Genomic DNA, 20,532 nt, shown 5'->3' with positions numbered 1-20,532 from the left:
TGTCCAATACCAGTGTTGGTATGTTTCCATTACAAGTGTAGGTATGTATCCAATACAAGTGTAGGTATGTGTCCAATATGGTGTTGGTATGTTTCCATTACAAGTGTAGGTGTGTGTCCAATACAAGTGTAGGTATGTATCCAATGCAAGTGTAGGTGTGTGTCCAATACAAGTGTTGGTATGTGCCCAATACAAGTGTTGGTATGTGCCCAATACCAGTGTTGGTATGTGCCCAATACCAGTGTTGGTATGTTTCCATTACAAGTGTAGGTATGTATCCAATGCAAGTGTAGGTGTGTGTCCAATACAAGTGTAGGTATGTGTCCAATATGGTGTTGGTATGTTTCCATTACAAGTGTAGGTGTGTGTCCAATACAAGTGTAGGTGTGTGTCCAATACAAGTGTTGGTATGTGTCCAATACAAGTGTAGGTATGTATCCAATAAAAGTGTAGGTGTGTGTCCAATACAAGTGTAGGTATGTGTCCAATACAAGTGTAGGTATGTTTCCATTACAAGTGTAGGTATGTGCCCAATACCAGTGTTGGTATGTTTCCATTACAAGTGTTGGTATGTGTCCAATACAAGTGTAGGTATGTGTCCAATACAAGTGTAGGTATGTGTCCAATACAAGTGTAGGTATGTGTCCAATACAAGTGTAGGTATGTGTCCAATACAAGTGTAGATATGTATCCAATAAAAGTGTAGGTATGTGTCCAATACAAGTGTAGGTATGTGTCCAATACAAGTGTAGGTATGTATCCAATGCAAGTGTAGGTATGTGTCCAATACAAGTGTAGGTATGTGTCCAATACAAGTGTAGGTATGTGTCCAATACAAGTGTAGGTATGTATCCAATAAAAGTGTAGGTGTGTGTCCAATACAAGTGTAGGTGTGTGTCCAATACAAGTGTAGGTGTGTTTCCAATACAAGTTCCTCGTACATCATTGTGTATTTACACATTCCTCATACATCAGTGTGTATTTACAAATTCCTCGTTCATCAGAGTGTATGAAACTTTCCTGGTACATAAGTGTGATGTGCACATTCCTCGTACAACAGTGTGGATGTGCACATTCCTCGTACATCAGTGTGTATGTACACATTCCTCGTACATCAGTAAGTATGTGCACATTTCTATTTCATCGGTGTGTATGTACACATTCCTGGTACAACAGTGCGTATGTGCACATTCCTGGTACATCAGTGTGCATGTACACATTCCTGGTACAACAGTGTGTATGTGCACATTCCTCGTACATCAGTGTGCATGTGCACATTTCTATTTCATCAGTGTGGATGCACATTTCTCGTACAACAGTGCGTATGTGCACATTCCTGGTACATCAGTGTATGTGCACATTCCTGGGTACATCAGTGTGCATGTGCACATTTCTGGTACATCAGTGTGCATGTGCACATTCCTCGTACATCAGTGTGTATGTGCACATTCCTGGTACAACAGTGGATGTGCACATTCCTGGTACATCAGTGTGATGTGCACATTCCTCGTACATCAGTGTGTATGTACACATTCCTCGTACATCAGTGTGTATGTGCACATTCCTGGTACATCAGTGTGTATGTGCACATTCCTGGTACATCAGTGTGTATGTGCACATTCCTGGTACATCAGTGTGCATGTGCACATTCCTGGTACATCAGTGTGTATGTGCACATTCCTGGTACATCAGTGTGTATGTGCACATTCCTGGTACATCAGTGTGTATGTGCACATTCCTGGTACATCAGTGTGATGTGCACATTCCTGGTACATCAGTGTGCATGTGCACATTTTGGTACATCAGTGTGCATGTGCACATTCCTCGTACATCAGTGTGTATGTGCACATTCCTGGTACAACAGTGTGGATGTGCACATTCCTGGTACATCAGTGTGTATGTGCACATTCCTGGTACATCAGTGTGTATGTGCACATTCCTGGTACATCAGTGTGTATGTGCACATTCCTGGTACATCAGTGTGTATGTGCTCATTCCTCGTACATCCGTGTGTATGTGCACATTCCTCGTACATCAGTGTGGATGTGCACATTCCTGGTACATCAGTGTGCATGTGCACATTCCTCGGTCATCAGTGTGTTTGTGCACATTCCTGGTACATCAGTGTGTATGTGCACATTCCTCGTACATCAGTGTGTATGTGCACATTCCTCGTACATCAGTGTATATGTGCACATTCCTGGTACATCAGTGTGTATGTTCACATTCCTGGTACATCAGTGTGTATGTGCACATTCCTCGTACATCAGTGTGTATGTGCACATTCCTCGTACATCAGTGTGTATGTGCACATTCCTGGTACATCAGTGTGTATGTGCACATTCCTGGTACATCAGTGTGTATGTGCACATTCCTGGTACATCAGTGTGTATGTGCACATTCCTGGTACAACAGTGTGGATGTGCACATTCCTGGTACATCAGTGTGCATGTGCACATTCCTCGTACATCAATGTGTATGTGCACATTCCTGGTACATCCGTGTGTATGTGCACATTCCTCGTACATCAGTGTGGATGTGCACATTCCTGGTACATCAGTGTGCATGTGCACATTCCTGGTACAACAGTGTGGATGTGCACATTCCTCGTACATCCGTGTGTATGTGCACATTCCTCGTACATCAGTGTGTATATACACATTCCTCGTACATCAGTGTGTATGTGCACATTCCTCGTACATCAGTATGTATATACACATTCCTCGTACATCAGTGCGTATGTTCACATTCCTCGTACATCAGTGTCATGTGCACATTCCTCGTACATCAGTGTGTATATACACATTCCTCGTACATTAATGTACATGTACGAATTCCTCGTACATCTTTATACTGTTTTCGAACATCAGTATTAATGTACAGTTTTGTACATATTTTTCGTATTAAAGTATGCATATTCAGATATTTCATATCCCTGTATGCATTTTCGCGCACCTCTAATGTCAGTATCCATGTACATACATCGTACATCAGTTTGCATAAATACACTTGTAATATGTTAGTAAGCATGTACGACTATCTCGTTTGTCAGTATGCATGAACAGATCTATCGTGTATATGTATGCAGGTACGCATATCTCGTATGGATGTATTCAAATACGCATATCTCGTATGCCTGTTTGCAAATACACATATCTCGTATGCCTTTGTGCAAATACACATACCTCGTATGCCTGTATGGAAGTACCCATATCTCGTATGCCTGTATGCAAGAACATATATCTCGTATATCAGTATGCTTGAACATATATCTCGTATGTCAGTATGCTTGAACATATATCTCGTATGTCAGTATGCTTGCACTTATATCTCGTATGTCAGTATGCTTGAGCATATATCTCGTATGTTAGTATGCTTGAACATATATCTCGTATGTCAGTATGCTTGAACTTATATCTCGTATGTCAGTATGCTTGAACATATAATCTCGTATGTCAGTATACTTGAACATATATCTCGTATGTCAGTATGCTTGAACATATATCTCGTATGTCAGTATGCTTGAACATATATTTTGTATGTCAGTATGCTTGTACGTATAGCTCGTGTGTCAATAAGCATGTACGTATATCTCGAATTTCGGTATGCACGTGTTAATATCTCATTCGTGAGTATGCATATTCGTTTTTATCTCGTTTTCCAGTACGCCTGGTCGAACAATCTGAAGTCCCCTAAAACAAGCTAACCTTATAAGTTTGGTGTTGGTATACGTCGATGTAATTTAGTCCTTTTAAAGGGATTGGGAATATTAAAGGGACATTGTTTTCAAAAACAGTTTTTTGGTTAAGAGGGAAGATAATAAATCTTGTTATGCTTAAAATTTTCACGAGTTTTAGGCCCGGTCATTCTTAGTTCGAGTCTGATAGTTTAAAACAAAGTAGAAAGTTCAGTAAGAAGATCCTTTATTAATATAATAACGATAGAAAATATAACATTTTTATTTGATATAGATATTTTAAAATATTTAAAAATCTTTTAAAAGATCAGTCGTTACACATACACACTAAATCACATATTCATTAACATATCAGAGGATTTCATATTGCATAGGGACTATATGATTATTCTGCTTAAGTATAATTGCAATTAATAATTGCGAAAATAAACACAGTAAAACATACCAATAATAAGTCTACTAACATCACGCAACTGCTTTATACACAGTTTTGTATCACTTCGTAACATGTCGACGCAGCTGTCAATACAATGATACCAAATATCGGTACCGGTATATATATACTTTTATACATTCTGCTCTCAACTAATCATGTCTAAGAATCATGGCAACGTCTTCGCGTTAATGAATGGAATTAAAACATGTGTGAAGATTGGCTCCGTCGCTTTTAATGCCAACAATCTCTCACTTCACTTACACAAACGTCAAATGAAAACATATAACAACATCATCAAGTTTATATTAACATAATAGGTCAATGATATGTATAACATTCAATCAAGTACAATCGAACCCCATTGGCTCGAATTCGCTTTGCTCGATTTCCCCGTTGGCTCGAACTGGATGTAAAGGATCGAGAAAACAAATTTACCGAATAAAAACATTCCCGCGGCTGGCTCGAACTTCTCGAGACTCGAAGCAATTCGCCGGTCCATTGAACTTCGAGCGAACGGGATTCGACTGCATGCGTACACTGTTAATAACAAAACACATAAAACGTGGAGAAATCTGGTAACTGTTGTAAAGTCAGCTAATGCAACTTCTGCTGTTCCTTGAACCAAGAGTCTTTGGTAAGAACGCTGTCGTCACCATCCATGGTGATATCGATCTGCGCTGTTTCCGCCAGTTGTTCGCTTCCTGGTTGGTTATTATGGTACATCGGGTTAACGAAGCCATCGTCTTTGGCACCACCACTGCCAGGTGAATTGGGGAGGCGATCAAATCTGAAAAGTAAATATAATTAACAATAATCTTATCACGTTATTAGACGGGCAGGACCATGTGTTTTAGGGTCAGCTATCGAAAGAAATAATTTAGTTTTGTTTAGTTTAGAGTTATTTATTCAAAGCTGCACTCTCACAGATTTACCCTTTTGACGACTTTTAAATGTTTTGTCTTGGAATGAGCAATTTTTACGTAAATATCTGCAAACCAATAGTAAAAGATTGCTGATTAAAGATGAGATCGCAGATTTTCATATTTCCGTTCGAAAATTAATGTTTTATGGCTTAAACCTAACGGTTTAAGAAAAAAATCAAAAATATCAATTTTTGAACTTAAATATAAAATCTTTTGCGATCTCATTTTTTGTCAGCAATCTTATATAACTGGTTTCCATGGATTTTCGCAAAAATTGGCTCGTTCCAAGACAAAACATAAAAAAGTTGTCAAAACGTTCAATCTGTGAGAGTGCAGCTTTAACAACGATTGCGAAACAAGTTACAACACCATTATATTTATCACTCTCTTTGACACGATTTTACGCGAGACGGTGGTCTTGTGTTGTGGGGGAAACCGGAGTACCCGAAAAAAACACTTGTCCGGCTTGGTGACCACGAAACAAACTCACATGCGAGAAACAAGAAATAATTTCGTGTGAAATGCTAAAGAAAATGTTTGTTTAATGATAAACATTATCAAAAGTTCAATATGATTTTTTTTTTGGTTATCATCATTGAAAATTGCAACAAAGTATGCTCTATTTCTCCGAAAAGCGTTAAAAACGCATTTGAAATTTGAATTATTTTAAGATTATATTCACAGAACAGAGACTGTTTGCCAGTTGGTGGTTGTTTATAAAAGTAAGTAAAACAAACTCTAATTGAACAATTATATTTAAAAGAATCCCTTCTCCCTCCTTTGTTGTCATGTTTGGTTACTTCGAGATAAAAGTTGCAGTAATTGCATGGCGACTGGTCAATTGGCTCGACACAGTTGAATTAAAATATTTCAGTATTGTACTTCGTATTTCACCTAGTTCCATGTTTTATTTTTCGGTTAACGAATTAATTTGTGTGCCGTATTCGGCTTATACCGTCGAAACTCGCTATGTCGATCTCTGTTATCTCGATTTTCTGGTTTTGTCGAAAAATAACGGAACGTGTTGGACATAGTAAAACATATATTCCGGTTATATCGATATTTCGTTATCTCGAAGTCTTTGTGAGTCCCAACGACTTTAACATAGCGAATTTTAACTGTATTTTTAAAAAACGTTTGCTGAAAAAGCAAGAATTGAAATACATACTTGACTGGCTGCATCTGGCTAGCATCCACGGTTGAGTATGTGTGGTCGTCTACGCCGTTACCTCGCCGATCGGGGGTGGGCGTGGCGCTTGGTGTTGCCCGGTAACCCGGATTCTCTATGGCCACGTCACCTTTGTTATGGAATGATGCCGTGGAGTATGGGACTTCCGAAGACTTCCTCCTAAAGCAAACAGGATTAGGGGTCAGAAAAAAGTACAAAAGGGGACTTTTTGATTCAGCAATGGACCATGAATTTTAGACACTAAAAATCATAGAACTTGGTTTTCGGCTATGAACTTCTTTTTAAAAAATCTTGCATTTCGACTTATCGATAATCATATCTTATGGTTATACGACTAGACCCTAAGCAGAGCTTTTGAAAGAGTGTCTTCTTACGGTTGTATACGGACCGTGCACGAGAATTTTGAGTAATCCCACTAGCCGATACATTGTATTTAGAAAGGCCATGATAATAATCTAATGTTTATCTTTCGGAAAAATATTTCTATTTATCTATTTTTAAATCTATATTTATTTATTTATTTATTTATTTATTTATTTATTTATTTATTTATTTATTTATTTATTTATTTATTTATTTATTTATTTATTTATTAATACATTTATTTGCTCACTTATATATGCAATACATTTATCGTCGCATAAGTCAAATACAGTTACTCTTTTACAGAAAATCTCGTACTGTATCTATTACAAATACCATATATTTACAATGTAGTAAAATTAAATGAAAACAACGTGCTGGATTGAACAAACGCCTCTTTCGTTCAGATAAAGTGATTGCTATGAAATCATGGAGATATCTAGGACAAATACTTGTGTTCTTGGCACACGTGTATTGCCTCACAGACTCTAAATGAGAGACGAGAGACGCCAGCGTGACAAAACCAACGAAGGCCGACTGCACATACATTCACACTATCCTTATTAATACAAAGAGCTTCCAAATAGTCAGTTAAAGTGACACTCTTATTCAAAATCAATACATACACATGTATAACAAACATCAATTTTAACTGATATATATTTAACTACTTACTAAATAATGCATTTATGAAAAATATTAATTTCTGATAACAAGATTGTAACCGTGTATTCAAAAGCAGAAAACGCAAAAATATTAAATGATTGGTGAATGCTAAAAGATTTACTGTGGTCTACTGTAGTCTCATAAGGTAGAAATACAGTGTTTTATGCTCATTTTTCAAATTAAACTCGGTATCCTTCATAAGAACCATTGTTTTCAACATTTATTCATCCTTTTAGGAATATTTAAACAATATTATTAATTGTAGTAAATCTTATCTGGGAGTAAGAGTGCATCTTTAACCAAACGATGACTTGGGATGAATTGGTTATCAGTCTAAATGTAAAGTCACAATTTCTAACAAACTTTAAAATATTAATGATTTGTAGAAATGTTTCGTTTTTTTATTATTAGATTAAAAGTATCGTCCAACAAAATTTTATTTCTTGTACAATGCCATACGTTCGGAAAAAACCCAAAGCATAGGACCAGCTACAAGGGTAAAATTTAACGGAATGATCGTTTCTTCGATGAAACTGACAGAATTCTCGACATTCGGAATACCTCGGCCATTTTCCATCGAAAATATCCTCGGATGTATAAAAGCGGTTTACAATGTCAGAAATCTTAATATTTAACTACGCTGCAAGAAGATCGCGTAGTAATTTCAATTAGGCAGTTAAAATTAATAACTTGACTCTTGGAAATCTGAATCATTCATGCAATAATTCACATCACTGGCAATCAAGAATTTCACTTTAATGGCAAAATCAGCAAAAATACATGTTATTGGTCAATTAATTAAAACTTTTAAACGTTAAAATGCTTAAATTAATTTATACTTTTATTTAAAAGTAAACGAACCCCTTCTACTAATGTACAGGCATACATCCGAGGTTGATTTCGATAAAAAATGGCCGAGGAGTTCCGAATAAGTTTTCAAATATGGAATCACCTAGCGTTTATTACATGTGCCTAGTAGTGCCTCAAACGTCTAAGACGATGACAAGATGTGGCGCAAAGGCATGCTCAATCCACATATACAGTCAAAAATCGCTATGTCGAAGTCGTTGAGACCTCGGGAAATATTTCGAGATAACGAACATTCGATATAACCGAAATACAAAACATATCTAACTAAACGCAACACATTTTTAAAGAAAATTCGACATAACCATAACAGAGTTCGACATAGCGAGTTCGACTGTAGTTTACGTTTGACTAAAGGATAAGCTAACTCTAAAGCACCATTCAATTGTAACAACGGCCCCTAAGGTCCGGGGGTACACCGGTGATAGCCGGGGAAATGGGCCGTGTTTTTACCTTCCCAATGGCCCGCAGTGCCGGGTGAATGCGATGGTTTTATGTGCCTTACTTAGGGTCCCTGGGGTGCGGGGGCATTTGGCGGTTATTTTACCATTAGTTCGTTCCCGCAGGGCGTGGGTTTTACCCGGGCTTGGCTGGACCGAGAGTCAAAGTCCCGGCTATTCCCCAGACCTGGAGGGGCCGTGGTTACAATTGACTGGTGTATAACCCTTTTAAAAATACTTTACACAGTTGAAAACACGCTAGGTATAAATATATAGAAAATTCTACAAACGTTTTCGTTACATTTTTTTACCCGTGATAAACAAAGTGTGAACTATATGCTACGTGTACATGTATGTGCCCTGCATACCTAACACATTACTTACTTTCGAAAGAAGACAAAGGCTATAACCAACACTAGTGCCACAATTATGACGACAAGGATCACAATCCCCGCTGTTGCCCCGGCCTGGGAAATTGCTCCGCCACTTCCGGTCTGGGCATCCGTAACCGCCACGTTAGATGCCTCTGTAAGACAAAATTCAAATATAAACAACTAACGTCCTGCCTGTACATACTTTATGCTAATTTCGTCGTCAGTTTTGTTGCATGTAAGATTACGTTGTAAAATGTATTTATTTCAGTTTCAAAATCATGTTACAAAATACTCCTTCATGTATAGTATTTTTTTTTCTTTAAACATGTACACTTTTTTATTTGAACTGCAGGATCGGAATTACTTGAAATCATACATATTGAAAGAATCTAACACTGGTTTGAAGTGTTATTTAGTAAAATTATTCGATGTAACATGTTTTCAAATTATTTGAAAATATATACGTTTTCAGTGACACCACGTTTCATACTGTTTGCAGGTTAGCAAATACGGCATTGATATTACGACTTAAGGAAACACAACCAGGTTCCACAAAACAAATCATGAATGTAGGCTGATGTTATTGAAACTTTGTACAAACAATCGTCAATGACCGTGGTCCCAACGCCTTCGACAGAGTAACATTTGACTTTATGTGAATTTTGGATACCTGGGAGCCGTTTCATAAAGAAATATAACCACAACTTTTACGATATCGTAACTTGGAAGGTAAGGTAACCCAAGTTTTTGAATCATTTTAAAAGGGTTTTATTAGGAGAAAAAAATACCGAAAACAACACTGGACACTAGCTTTGTTTGGGCTTGGGAGATTACAATATATACGTCCGAATTAAGGTAGAACCAAAAATATTAGCATAATATTCATTTTACGGATAATGGGTCCATCTAATCTACGCTCGTATCGTACTACCGCTTTTTGAAGGAGTATTCCTGACTAGTCATACTTTTTCGAAACTACTGGTTGGAGAGCAGAAGCCGGCGGAAAGCAGTAGCCGGCAATCGCTTTTTATTCGTGTTTTTTTTTAAATCTTCTTACAATGGTAAAAAAGAACCGTATCCAAGCAACACCATTTGCATCGAATCCAACACAAAGCGTACGTTTAAACATTTTATTTACAAAAGTATTGGAAATGTCAAAAAGTTCGCCAACTTTCTCGTGGGGGAGAGAACTTGAATGTTACTGCGCATGCGCAATTGAATAATTTTGCATATCTAATTATAGCACTAGCATTTAGCGACAGTCAAGTGTTGGTTATGAACGATTATTCGTCGATGAATCACAGCAAAATGTATTTTTTTAAAAAGCCCATTGAAATGATATTTTCATATTGCCCGTCAATCGCTTTCAAACAATATTGAGACATATTCAAAATTTTATGTATCCATGGTGTGGTTTTAGACGCGTTGTTAAAGCGAGACTACTCCAGCGCTTGGTTACCAGTATTACTTCCCTGTTCAATAGAGGCGCGTCCTGGGGAAATTATACTTAATAAGCCGATAAATAACGGTTTTATAGTCAAGGAGCGGTACTGAAATAAAACTGTCGGGTACTGCTTCTCATAATCCGTAAATTGGCACTAATTGATTACCCCCTTTGTGGCCCCAATTAGGCACGCGCTTCGTGACAACACAAATTTTAATATTGTAAAGTTAGTAGACCTTGACCCCTAGTTTAATAAAATGTAAGTATTATTTCCGTTACATTTCGATCTACCGAGAAAATCTTCAAAAACATGCAAAAACTGCCGGCTACTACTCTCCAACCAGTAGGAGCTTATTTGAGCATTTTTTTCAACATTTATTTGATTTTATGATTAAAAGATTCAATTAAATTGGTAACCCAGACATAATATTTAACTAAAAATATTAATACAACCCGTTAGTCGTACGCCAGTTCATAAGATGACCTCAAACCTTCAAGGTAATTTATTTCATACTCGAGCGTATAAATAATCAACAAGCTATGCCCTTGCATATGGTACCGACATCATATGGGGTCACTAGGCATACCCATTTGACATAACTACGGATGACGAGATGAAATATCAAGCTTATTTACACGAGGGACCAATGGTATAAAACTGGGCTGGTATTCAATATTGGTCTTAATTGGATCTAAGAACGATGTAGCTAATCGGATTGCGTGATATAATGACGGACCTACACAGTGAATGGAGTCAATCATGTATGACCATAAGTTGCATCATATTGAATACAACCCTGGATAACGTATCCCCAGGTTATCGTATGGTATAAAACTGGGCTGGTATTCAATATTGGTCTTAATTGGATCCAAAACGATGTAGCTAATCGGATTGCGTGCCATATAAATACGGACCTATACAGTGAATGGAGTCAATCAAGTTTGACCATAAGTTGCATATTGAATACAAACCCTGGATAACGTATCCCCAGGTATCGTATGGTATAAAACTGGGCTGGTATTCAATATTGGTCTTAATTGGATCCAAAAACGATGTAGCTAATCGGATTGCGTGATAAATACGGACCTATACAGTGAATGGAGTCAATCAAGTTTGACCATAAGTTGCATATTGAATACCAACCATTGACAACTTATCCGCAGGTTATTTTTTCGTTAGTGTGCACATTTAAGTAATTTAAACGGTCAACAGACATCATTGGATAATTATTGACCGATCAATAAACAATAGACTAACTTTAACCAAACCAAAGAGTTAACTGGTTGTGCACAATCACACATCTTTTACTTTGCCTCTCTTTCATTTCTTCTTCGTTCTTTCGTTCCCATACTATATTATTTGTTTCTACTTCAATACACTTATTTAATTTGGAATAAAGTGTTTTTTTTTCTTTAGTAAAAGTTGTTGCATTTAAAGTCTCTCATTCAATTACCTAAATTTTAAACATTATTTAATATGAGCTTGTGTATTAATATAAATATAACTTCATCACTAATATCTGCCTCAAATGCTAATTGTAATTTATCATACCAGGGAAAGGAACTCTATTAGTTTATTTCTACCGTTCCATCCTGAAATTTGATTATGTATTTGTATTGAAATGTTGATAAATTTTGCTCAATAAAATATTTTAAACCAACCGGTTTTATACAATTGGTTGCTGAATCTCTAAGATGGACACGTGTTACAATAAATTTCTCGTGCCACTCACCTAAGCAGACGTTTGTTTGGTTCCACGTGCCATCTGCGCGGCAAGTTAACATGGTAACGTTTGAGTGTTTTTCAAAGGAACTGCTGCACGAGTATCCGCATTTGCTGTTGATCTTGAAGTCACAGTCCTTTTGAATGGTAACGGATCCAAATGACATGTCGCATTTAACTTCTGAAATGTAAAAACACGCAAAAAATGAATATTAGTTTTCCCATTGCAGTAAAAAGGGATATTTACTCTTTAAAATGCAAAATGATTTATAAAATTTGGTCGACATTACTGTTCAATGTTTTTAACATTTAATTCCATCTTTTGTGTGTCATGTTTGTAACATTTTAAAATGGAAAACAAGTCCAATTGTTAATAACTTTTCTAACCTTGGGCCGATTTTTCTGATATTTGTTAAAGTTAACATCGTTGTTAACGGCATCGACGTTAACTTTTGAAGGTTAACTATTTTATGGCGAGATCATATAAAAACAAACAAAGCTGAATAAGTTGTCCAAAGATCACATGTATGTCCATGTTTTTATTAAGAGCAATAATGATTCAGTTGATAAAACAGTTAACTTAAACAAAGTGCTGATTAATCGGCCCAATATGTAAATTATTATATAACTGTAAAGTGATAGAAAAAACACTGAAAATTGTGTAAAGTCACATTGTTATTCTAAAAACATTCAAACTTTATCAAAGGTCACGTTTAGTTTTACCTTGACAAGCATTCTGTGGGTGCCATGTAAGGTCTTTTCTACAGATCACCTCATCTAAGTTGGGTAATGCCTTGTATCCGCTGTTACAGGTGTATTTGCAAGGCGTCCCGACCGAGCGGGTGTTACAATTAGTGGTGTTTCCGTATCGTAGTGCATTTTCTGGGCACGTTTTCACTGAAATTTACACCAATGATTGTTAAAGGATTGACAAATACATGCAGGGCCAAAAAAAAAATGGTTTGGTTAGGGTTACATCCTTTTCAAAAACGGGTAGTGAAGGTAGGCTTTTTATTTTTTGCATTTATTTTTTATTAGGCTTTATAAAAGAACATTTGTCATCATTGGAGAATTATGTTAAAGTAATATTATGGCTTTAAAGGTTTTAAACAACATATTAAAACACACACATAAAAGAACAACATTTTTTTTTATTTTTTAACAACTGACTATTAAAACGGCGTGGTCAGCGCCTGTTTCGTAGTTAGGGTCGGGTAATCCAAACCAAATGTATTTTTAGGCCCAGTCGGGACCAGAGTATTTAATACAATTCTTAACCATATCCTCATTTATTTTATTCCATTCAGTTCATTTATCAATATTCCAGGTCCATTTATTCAGATAATTCTTAAAGGGTTTGGGAATATTCTGTCAAATCCAGATATGTTCGTAACGAAAGTAGCTTTATTAGTGGTCAACATTTTCTTTTGTCCAATGAGAAGACATTATTTCACAAGTGTTCCAATGCACTCATTTAGGTAAATCACCAAACCAATTGATTCATACTGATAAATTATAGATAAAAATCAGGTTAGGCGAAATATATCATCGGCCCGGTTAGTGGGTAGTTCACACAATAAAATGTGGAACACTAAACAGTTAAAGGTTGTTAGTATGTATTTGCACAAAACAAATGGTTATGCAACTATGTCGCATCAAACCGTATATTTCTGTAAAAACATACTAACAAACATTGACCGTTGGTACTATCTTGCAATATATCAATGATTTATCACAGTCCTCCGTTTAAAGGCGTTTCAACAAATTTACTATACTGAAAAGGGACATTTCAAGTTAGGATACTTTATTTGAAGAACATTATTTCACACGAACAAACACATCGTATACCCCCAATACACTTCTGCGCCATGCTTCGTTGTGTATGAAGTGTAACGGAAGAAAGTATACGTAACTCCGACGTTGTTCCAACGTTAGCATTCCGACGTTGTTCCAAAGTCGGAGTCTGACGTCTAAAAAAACTTTCATTTTCAAATAATATATAGAGGATATTTGTTTATTTCAGTGTAAGATCGTATTTTATTTCACGAGTGTCATAGAAAAACATATTTTCACGAGTGGCGAAGCCACGAGTGAAAATGTAGTTTTTTTATGATCACGAGTGAAATTAAATACGATCTTACACTGGAATAAACAAATTTTCTGTTTCTTTTATGCTTATTTTCGGAGTTTTATTTGTTTTTTTTATTTATTTCTGAATTACCCCTTTTTTGAAAAGGGTGGGCTTTACGCCGCTACCCGTGGGGCGCCCCTCATGCATAATTATAGCTGTCAACTTTTCTACTTTCGGTTTGCTGAGAAATAGTTCTCTGCTATTCATTCTTATTGCTTAATATTCGCTCGTTTTTTATTGCAAAGCTTTATGAATAGTAAACATGAAGTATTATTAGTGCACTAATGTTCCAAAAAATAATGAAAACACTTTTTATTTTAACCAAATTACTACGCCGCTATTTATAGAATGAAAATTTGGAAGGTCAAATGTGTTAGCAAAACAAATGTGGATACTCATTGGATTTTAACCATTCTTCTTAGTTTAAGACTGCATATACGCGTGTTTTTAAAGTAAGTTAATATTCAGTCATCTTACTGTCAGAGACCAGTCTGTTTCGCTTTAAAATGTTTGTTTTCCGGAAGAGTAAATGCCACGCTAGTTTGTTGACACATTTTGAGATGTGGGTGGGGTAAAAAATATCGGATCTATCTGTAAATTGTTGTGTGAATTCTCCAGGAAGCTCATTTTACGTACCACACGGTTAACAGTTCAAAATAAATTTGAACGATGCTATAAAATTTTATTTATGTTCAAACAGTTGTTTTTGTCTGTAATTTGTTTGGAATGAAAGCAAATGTTCGAACATTCAGCTTCAAAGATCAGTAAAATGTTTGATAAACGGGATAACCGGTAATAAACGGTAATAAACGGTAAGTTGTTAATTTCCAATTATATATTTATTTAAATTTATAAAATATTTCTTTATTTTTTAAAACATTTTTTTGACATAATTTACTGAAGTCCAGTGTTCTGTTTTGACCAAGGCAAGTACATGTAACAACAAAGGATTTAAAAGTAGTTCTGAAAATTGATATTTTCACTCCTTATTTTGCAGTGAAAATATCAAATTGATATTTTCACTGTTGTTATTTCACTGTTAAACCCCATATTTCATCGTAAAGCATGAAAGAAACGACGTTTAACCAACGTCAATTTCTGACGATGTTACAACGTCTATCTAACGTCAATTGTTTGCTGGGTACTTTGGTCGCCGACGACGATCAGCGAATGATATATTCATTTACATTGCATTCATCAGCGTCGAATAAAAAATAAAGGAATGGGTCGATAGAGGGTAAAATACTTACATATGCAAGGCTGGTCACTTTTAACTACCCACTGTCCGTTCACTCCACACGTGAGTGACGGTAGTTTACTGTTGAGGGTGTACCCGTCCGCGCATGTGTACTTGCACAATTTTCCGGCGCTGACGTCACAGTTAGCGGCTATTTGCGCTAATCCATTCATAAGCGTCATCGGACATTGTGGCACTACATTAAAAATGGAAGAAATTACTTGTAGACAAATGGCACTTGTTATGGATAAGATTGTTCTGCAAGTTTCCGCATGCCACGCCAAGGAGTAACATTATGCGTTATCAGTGTGTGTATACCACGTGATAAATTACGTCATAAATGTAACGTCGGAAGGCAATATTTAGCTTCAAATGAAGTCTTTAAACAAAGATAACTTGACTACTTGTTCACCATTTTAAATGAAACAAATGCAGTCTACGCCGCTTACAACGCCTCGCCTTCGGTCTTGTTCTAGAGTTTGATTGAGAGTTTAGTTTCTTAAAACACTTCGACAAACCTTTTCACAATACGGCCGTCTGATGGAGCGCTGTCAAAACATTATTTGGAAACAGGTTTGTCCAAGTTTTTGAGTTTTGAGCAAACGTATCACCTAATCAAACTCCGTAATGAAACGAAGGCGGGGCTCTCAAAGCGGCAAAGACTGCCCTTTGTTTCATTTAAACTGGTGAAGAAAAAGAAAAGTTATCTTTGTTTTAAGCTATCATTCGAAGCAAAATGTTGCCTTCTGACGTAGCATTTATGATGTAATTTATCACGTGGTTTACATACACTGGTTATTATATCCTTGATATGTAATGCTATGCTTGGGATGAACAGCGCCTAAATAGCGAATGTTTCTATATCATAACAAGGCCAATTTACAGTATCATGCATCATTTTCCTCGTCTAGTTTTTTCCTAGAATGATATTATTAACTCACGTTTACAGAAATTGTTGACATCAATATTCCATTTTCCTGTATTTAGACAAACAGCATGGTCAAACGCAGCTTTGTAGCCATTTGTACATGTGTATTCACATCGGTAGCCAGGGTAACGGTTGCACGTGTTTAATTGGGCATTCGGAACGACTGCTGGACAACGGATTTCTGCAAAAAATAAAGGGAATCATGTAATTTCAAAGATATACAAAATATGATACGTTTTGGAGGGCAGATTCCTGGATTTTAAATTCTACATATAGAGCATGTAAACGCAGTTTTGGTTAAGTTAAACAGTTTATGGATAGCAGTAAAATGTACAAATTGTCACGCCCTTGTTTTATTTTTAATCATATTAAAGGCATAATAAATGATCATGACTAATACCCAGACTATATTGATGTTCGTTTAAGGAATGAATTGCGGGGTTGATGTCATTATCGGGGTATGAACGCAACTGGGCTGGTCAAAGTGTGTGAAGCCCTAAACTGTGGACTATGCTGTATAATTAACATTAATACACTGTCGTGTCAATAATAACTTTGACATAACACCTTTGGGTGTGCATCGTCTTCCATGGAATCCCAAAGTATGTTGAGGTTGAGGCCTAGGGTACCCCAATAAGATGTGCTATTTTAGTCATGGGCGGTCCACGATTTGATATTTCCTAGAGATCACAACTTAGTCTTGAACGGTCTTCCCCTTGAAGCATAGAATATGCTGCATAAATGAATAAGTAGATTTGAGGGTTCTTACGCTATAATATTTTGTCTAAATTTAGTCTTGAATTGTGCACTTTGGTGTAATATTTACTTATTTATATGGACATGAAACGTTAATTTTATGGCGTCACATTGGGAATGGGACGTCTTCCATGTTAGCCTAAAATATGTTAACACCTAAACAAATGCGCGGTTAAAATAATTCTAAAACTGTGCATTTTGTAATACATACACACGACAGAGCCTTGGAAACTATCCCGGAATACGGTGAAGATGTTTGCCGTTACATAATGTCGTATCCCAGAGAGCAATGCTGATTTGTGATAAATGCATATTTATATACTTGATGTATGCTTATTAATGACAGGCTTTGATAAATTACCGCTTCAAATGGCCACATTCAGGAAAGGATACTAACACATTCATAACTTTACAAAATGTTACCATATTTTTAAATATAATTTATTCAAGACATATATTGTATATATGTAGCATACGTTTATAGACCTTAACATAAAGATAATGCTACTTATCTTGATCTTAAAGTAAACATATTGGATACTCGACAACACTGCTTAACGAAAAGCCCTCTTTTCCCTGTTAAGTAATCACTGTTTTCTCTCCTGCACCTCTTATACCATCCAAAATGTTACCCCTGTGTACCCTCCGTTAATAAGGATGTTCGGTAGCAGTCAATCGTTTGGTCATCATTCGATTGTTCATCGTAAGATGCGAATCGGGGATCCCAAATTTCTATCTATAAGGCATTGAAGGTAAATTTCGGCAATATCTGTCCCTAAAAAATATAAAGCTATTGTTTTTGTTGAACAGGTACTATGTAACGACTGTTTCTTATATAGAACTTATTTAAATTCGAAACTGTGCTAGAAACACCCTCAATTTCAAATCTTAAGCTAAGCTTTAAAGCTGCACTCTCACAGATTGAACGCTTTGACAACTTTTTTTTATTTTTTGTCTTGATTACGAGATTTCTTTTGAGTAAGTATCTGCAAACCAATGATAAAAGACTGCTGACAAAAGATCAGATCGCAGCTTTATATATTTCCGTCCCAAAATTGATGTTTTATGCATTTTTCTTTAACCGTAAGTAACGGTTTAAGCCATAAAACATTAAATTTGGAATGGAACTATGAAGATCTGCAATCTGACTTTTTGTAAGCAGTCTTTAATCACTGGTTAGCAGATATTCACGCAATATTTTCTTATTCCAAGGCAAAAATAAAACAAATGGAAAACGGTAATTCTGTGAGAGTGCAGCTTTAAACCTGATGTCTGCAACCCGGTGTTAATCAATCTCCAACGCAGTGTTCTCCATTAACAAGCAGAATAGATCACTGCATATGCCTGGAATGCAAATTCCTACCACTCTTGCAATATTCATGGTAATTGAACATAAACTCGTGAATGCCTCGAACATGAGCCATCACAGCATATTGAGGCATAAGGCAATGCTCACGTGTTAATGTACTCAAACCAGACTTTTCCGAATACAATGGTATATTCGAGATTGAAGAGATTCCAAATGCCGACCACCTTAGCATAGTGGCAATAGCCATGATAATTTTAAGCAAACGTGTCAATGCCTAGAACATGAGCCATGAAAGCGTATTATTATTATCTATTGTTCACATTATAGGCCCTGAACCTAGTTTATCACTACACTTTCTGTTAGGACCCCTTAGTCGATTTTCGAGCTCTATTTTCGGCTACTCAGTACAACAGCTCCAGCGATATAAATGCATCATAAAGTAAGGCTCGTGGCCTAGTTCATCCTAGTACACTTATCGTTATGTCCATATTCAGACACTGTTATGGTGTTAGGTCAAATTTTTGGGTCAGTTTGTCCCTTTCCCGCATAGCCTGCCTAAAATCCTAGGGTATTCACATGTGCCATCACCTAGGGCCAGGTCTCGGCTACACAGTGACATAGGTCCCTATGGTCCCCTTGCTCGTTTCTGCGAGAACGAGTCTTACATGTATGGTAGGGGTCAGTAGGGCTTATATTGCCCATATACGCACAATGTTGGGCTAAGGACGGGGCCAGACTAAAATCCTCGTAGTATTAACAGTTTCCTTTGGATACAGTGACATTGGTCCCGTTGCTCGTTTTTAAGGCATCCGCACCATAAACAGTGTCTGAATATGGGCCAAATTGGCATTGGGGATCGAGTTCATGTCCCTATCCCGCATAGCCTGCCTAAAATCCTAGGGTATTAACATATGCCATCACCTAGGGCCAGGTCTCGGCTTCACAGTGACATAGGTCCCTATGGTCCCCTTGCTCGTTTCTGCGAGAACGAGTCTTACATGTTTCCTCGAGAATATTGCATGTCCTCTTATTGTATTGACTTTGAATATATATACGCGGTGATATGGTGATACGGTGATACGGTGCTAACTTCACGCACATTTCTGCAGTACCCATACCCCGTGAAGATATCCCTGAGCTCAAGACGCTCACAAGGCTCTACGTTCCAATCCCTTGAAAAACATTGTTGACATTCTCAGTTGAACATTATGAATTTTAAGATTTGATTTTTTTTTTCATGAAAACTGGTGTGAACGCTAGTTTCAGAGTACAACTGTTGAAGGTTTTGAAATCTGAGTGTTTGAGTTTCATGAAGCCTAGATTTTTTCAGGGATGAAGCCTATGGTTCGTTTATGAAATCTTGAGATCCCTTCTAGAAAACTTATAGATTTTCAAAATTTTCGATGCAAATTTTTGTTCAGACCATGAAATTGCAATTCAGAGTTGCATTATTTTTGTACATATGGCTTATGAGTGTCAGTTTGAACATGTTTGAAAATAAAAAAATGAACATGAACAGTTTTTCTTTTATGCTTTTCGATGAAAAATGGGGTTTTATTAGTGAATTAACAACAGTGAAAATATCAATTGGGGGAAATGTTTAAATAAATATATATTTGGAAGTTAACAACTTACCGTTTATAACCGGTTATCCCATTTTTTAAACGTTTTCATGATCTTGAACTAAGGCGAAGCTGAATGCTTTCATACCAAACAAATAACAGAGGAAAACAACTGTTCGAGCATAAATAGATTTTTTATATCATCGTTCTTATGTATTTAGAACTGTTTGTTGTTGTAATACTTAATACGAGCTTCCCGGAAAATTCACCCAACAATTTACTGATTATTTTTTACCCCACCCACGCCTCAAAATTTGTCAACAAACAAGCGTGGTCCTCATCATTACCTGGAAATCGAGCTGTCTTCAAGCAAAACAGACTGGTCTCTGACAGAAAGATGACTGAAAATCCATGTGTAATGAAACACACTCTAACACTAAGAAAAATGTTTTATATCCAATGATTATCCGCAATTCTTTTGCTAACA

At 36.5% G+C, this 20,532-nt stretch overlaps 1 protein-coding gene across 1 annotated transcript; it reads right to left on the bottom strand.

Annotated features, from left to right (window-relative positions):
• Positions 1-3,906: 3,906 nt before the first annotated feature.
• Positions 3,907-16,594, bottom strand: LOC128242574 (uncharacterized). The gene is made up of 7 exons (XM_052959778.1): positions 16,432-16,594; positions 15,504-15,686; positions 12,846-13,019; positions 12,133-12,303; positions 8,966-9,107; positions 6,225-6,404; positions 3,907-4,920 (listed from the first exon to the last, which is right to left on the bottom strand). Exons 2-7 carry the CDS (start codon positions 15,670-15,672, stop codon positions 4,728-4,730), a joined length of 1,029 nt encoding a protein of 342 aa, XP_052815738.1. The 5' UTR covers positions 15,673-15,686; positions 16,432-16,594; the 3' UTR covers positions 3,907-4,727.
• Between the last annotated feature and the right edge of the window lie 3,938 nt (positions 16,595-20,532).

Source organism: Mya arenaria, chromosome 8 (assembly GCF_026914265.1).
Source record: "Mya arenaria isolate MELC-2E11 chromosome 8, ASM2691426v1".
In the NCBI taxonomy this organism is placed as follows: domain Eukaryota; kingdom Metazoa; phylum Mollusca; class Bivalvia; order Myida; family Myidae; genus Mya; species Mya arenaria.
Note: the sequence above shows the minus strand (reverse complement) of the source record. Positions and strands in the feature narration are given on the sequence as shown.